Source organism: Octopus bimaculoides, unplaced genomic scaffold, assembly GCF_001194135.2.
Source record: "Octopus bimaculoides isolate UCB-OBI-ISO-001 unplaced genomic scaffold, ASM119413v2 Scaffold_158983, whole genome shotgun sequence".
In the NCBI taxonomy this organism is placed as follows: Eukaryota; Metazoa; Mollusca; class Cephalopoda; order Octopoda; family Octopodidae; genus Octopus; species Octopus bimaculoides.
In genome coordinates, this window is record NW_026429210.1 from 39,583 (window position 1) to 43,130 (window position 3,548).

At 37.9% G+C, this 3,548-nt stretch overlaps 1 protein-coding gene across 1 annotated transcript; it reads right to left on the reverse strand.

Moving 5' to 3' along the window:
- Nucleotides 1-1,414: 1,414 nt before the first annotated feature.
- On the reverse strand, nt 1,415-1,741 carry LOC106881465 (uncharacterized). The gene has a single exon (XM_014931859.1). The coding sequence runs from the start codon at nt 1,739-1,741 to the stop codon at nt 1,415-1,417; it is 327 nt and encodes a 108-aa protein (XP_014787345.1).
- Between the last annotated feature and the right edge of the window lie 1,807 nt (nt 1,742-3,548).

The window sequence follows — 3,548 nt, forward strand, 5'->3', positions numbered from 1 at the left end:
TATGATGCTGCTACACCAGTCATTGGGTATGACTCCTTCATGTATCACCTGGTTCATAATACGGGTGACTAGGCTATAGCCAACACTGCCAGATATTTTGAGCATCTCTGCAGTGATTCCTGATGGGCTGGGGGCTTTCCCGGTCTTCATACTCTTAATTGCTTTATCTACCCTGGTACTATCAACTCGGATAGCTGGTCCCTCTGTTGGGTCGACATACGGCAGGCTCTCTTCCTCCCATTCATTCTCTTTATTAAGCAATCTATCGTAGTGGCATCTCCAGACCTCTTTCTTTGCATCTTCATTTAGTGCAAGCGTACCATCATCCATGCGAACACATTTCTCTCCTACACTGTCTTGCAACACGTTGCCATTATGTGTACAAACATAAATTCACAGGGTTGGGGGTGCTTGTGCGTGCGCGTGTGTATGTATATATATATATATATATACAGAACCACAAATATAGATTTAATCTAAGATTATACAATATATATATGCTGATATGAAAAGATCAGGCTTGTCAAGCTGCTATTTTCGTTTGTTTTAACAATATCAAATATCTCCGTTCTTTGATTTACTCAACAAAACTTTATTAAAGTATGTTTAATATGCAGTGGATTATGGAATTTGTAGAAAAGAGACGACAAAATTTGTGAAAAAATGTCAAGTTGAGATGATATGTGAGATAAAGGGTAAGAAAGATTTTCCTGACATAAATAATAAATTCATTTATGAAGTCTGAAATCAAATAATTATAGCTAATTTGAAGTAATTAAAGAGATAATTACAGCGTTTGTGCTGAAACAGAATCCTGTATTTGCCTCAATTAGCCAAATGTGTGATGCATTTAAAAAATACCAGCTATCCCTCATTGTCTCGTGATTTCGCTATCTCTCTCTTTTTACCAACACACACACACAACTATTTATATATATATATATATGTTTGTGTGTCTGTATACGTATGTATATATATATATATATATACACACACACACACACACACTGGCTGGTGTACCTGGTAAAGATGTTCTATTGAAACGCCTTATTACTCTGATATAAGAAAGCAATTTCGTTATGACTGCCACAAGAAGTGTATTTTTCGTCGCGAAAAAGTGCAAAAAACTGTCAGCTGGAGGAGGGAGAAATTGTTGGAGGCTGGCCAGAGAGGAGAGATTATCGGAGGTTGTCAGAGGTTAGTGAGAGAGATTATCAGATGTTATCGGAGGTTGGCGAGAGATGTTGTCGGAGGGAGAGGCATCTTTGTTCCAAAATTTCAGTCTTGCAGGGCCATGTGATACACAATGTTTTTGGTTTTGCCGTTGGGAACATAGACGAATAAATTTCCTGGATTTCCAACTCAACAGCATCAGACATAGAGCTGTCCATGATTAAAAGCAGGTCCTGCAAGATTAAGGCCTGTCACTTCCAATGTCTGACCCTGTGCTTTGTTGATGCTCATTGCAAAGCTTAATCTCAGGGAATTGTAGCCTTTTGAAATCAATTTGTGTATCGGGCGGAATCAGAAGAATCTTTGGAACGGAAACATCTTCGCGATTCGTTTTCCCAGTCAGTGTTGTTGCCTCCAACAATGTCTGCATCAATTGTTTGATAATAAGTCTCGTGTTATTGCATAATTTGGGAGCATCGAGGTTTCTTAAAAGCATTACTGGGGCTCCAAACTTTAGATGTAATTCATGCGCTGGTAATGAAAAGCGTCGAGGGAAGTTGTGTCTCATAGTTGTCTGGTTGTAACCTTCTTTCTTCCTCAGATTGTTTGTCTTTTAATGGCTGCCTGCTTGTGACCATGACTCTGGATGTCTGTTCACTAATTGAGTTGTCAGGGGCTGCTTCGCTCTGTTGTCGCCAAGTGACTACCTCTCGTTGAGTCGTCACTGACTGGTGACTAAACTAAATTTTGTTTGGGGTTTCCTTGCTTTTATAACAATCCAGAAGGATAGACATATTATTGAGAACAATAGTTTTAGTTGGTGGTCTCGTTATCTCTATTCTAGATTTTGGTAATGCAGAAGAGGTTAGAAAGGGTCAAGTGGTGAAGACATTGTTTTGGCCTAGCTAAAGGCATCTGGAAAATATTAAACTGCTGTCAGAGAAAAACTATTGTTCCACCGTGGGAAAAGAGTTCTGACACAGTGTTAATTTAAATTTGGCTATAGTGGATCGAATCCACTTCATGCCTGCAAGATCCACTATATGTATATATATAAATATGAGAGATGCATTATAGAGCTTGAAGTCCTCAGAGAGAGAGAGAGAAAGTAATTATATTGGGACGTTGGCTTCTAAACAAGAGATGTAAATATTAGAAAATTTGAAATGAAAGGAAAGCATTTTAAACCCATTTCTTTTGGGGAAGAATACAAAGAATTTTACAATTCACTTTGAACATTTTCAACGACCATAACAAAGACGCGTGTCTCTTTTAAAGATAATAAAATATAATACATTGAAAGATATGATGCTGTGTGACAATTTGTATCAAAGTATTTTAGCATCTACAAACAACAGCAAAGAATTCTTCATTATTGTCAATCTCACTCTTACCAACAAGATTATATATAATCTTATATATATATATATATATATATATACACACACATGTAGGCGCAGGAGTGGCTGTGTGGTAGGTAGCTTGCTTACCAACCACATGGTTGTGGGTTCATTCCCACTGCGTGGCACCTTGGGCAAGTGTCTTCTACTATAGCCCTCAGGCCGACCAAAGCCTTGTCAGTGGATTTGGTAGACGGAAACTGAAGGAAGCCTGTCGTATATATGTATATATATATGTATGTGTTTATGTCTGACAACCGATGGTGGTGTGTTTACGTCCACGTAACTTAGTGGTTCGGCAAAAGAGACCGATAGAATAAGTACTAGGCTTACAAAGAATAAGTCCTGGGGTCGATTTTCTCGACTAAAGGCGGTGCTCCAGCATGGCTGAAACAAGTAAAAGAGAGTTTATATATATAGATATAGTGGATCTTGCAGGCATTAAGTGGATTCGATCCACTATAGCCAAATTTAAATCAACACTGCAACAGAACCTTTCCCACGGTGGAACAATAGTTTTTCTCTTACAACAGTTTAATATTTTCCAGATGCTTTTAGCTAGGGTTAGGGTCACCACTTGACCCTTTCTAACCTCTCCTACTCCACTAAAATCTAAAATAGAGATAAGACCACCAACTAAATTTATTGTTCTCAATGATATGTCTATCCTTCTGGATCCGTTATAAACACAAAAAACCCCAAGCAAAAAGTTAGTTCAATCACCTGTCGGTGACGACTCAGCCTGATGTTGTTATAACAACAAATCTTTATCGTCACAACTGCAGACTCCCACATTTTATAATACCTCACAAATCTTACCCTTTACAAGTGATAACTACACAAATTATTATCGTAACAAGTGTTGACTCTCGACTTCAACTAAAAACTTTATCGTTACAAACTGGCCATCACGACGTTGCACCATAACACACATCGCTACAAAAATAAAAATATTATCGTTATATATATATATAT

Excerpts from the sequence above, each read along its gene's own strand:
- LOC106881465 (XM_014931859.1), bottom strand. The coding sequence starts at position 1,741 with ATGAGACACAACTTCCCTCGACGCTTTTCATTACCAGCGCATGAATTA.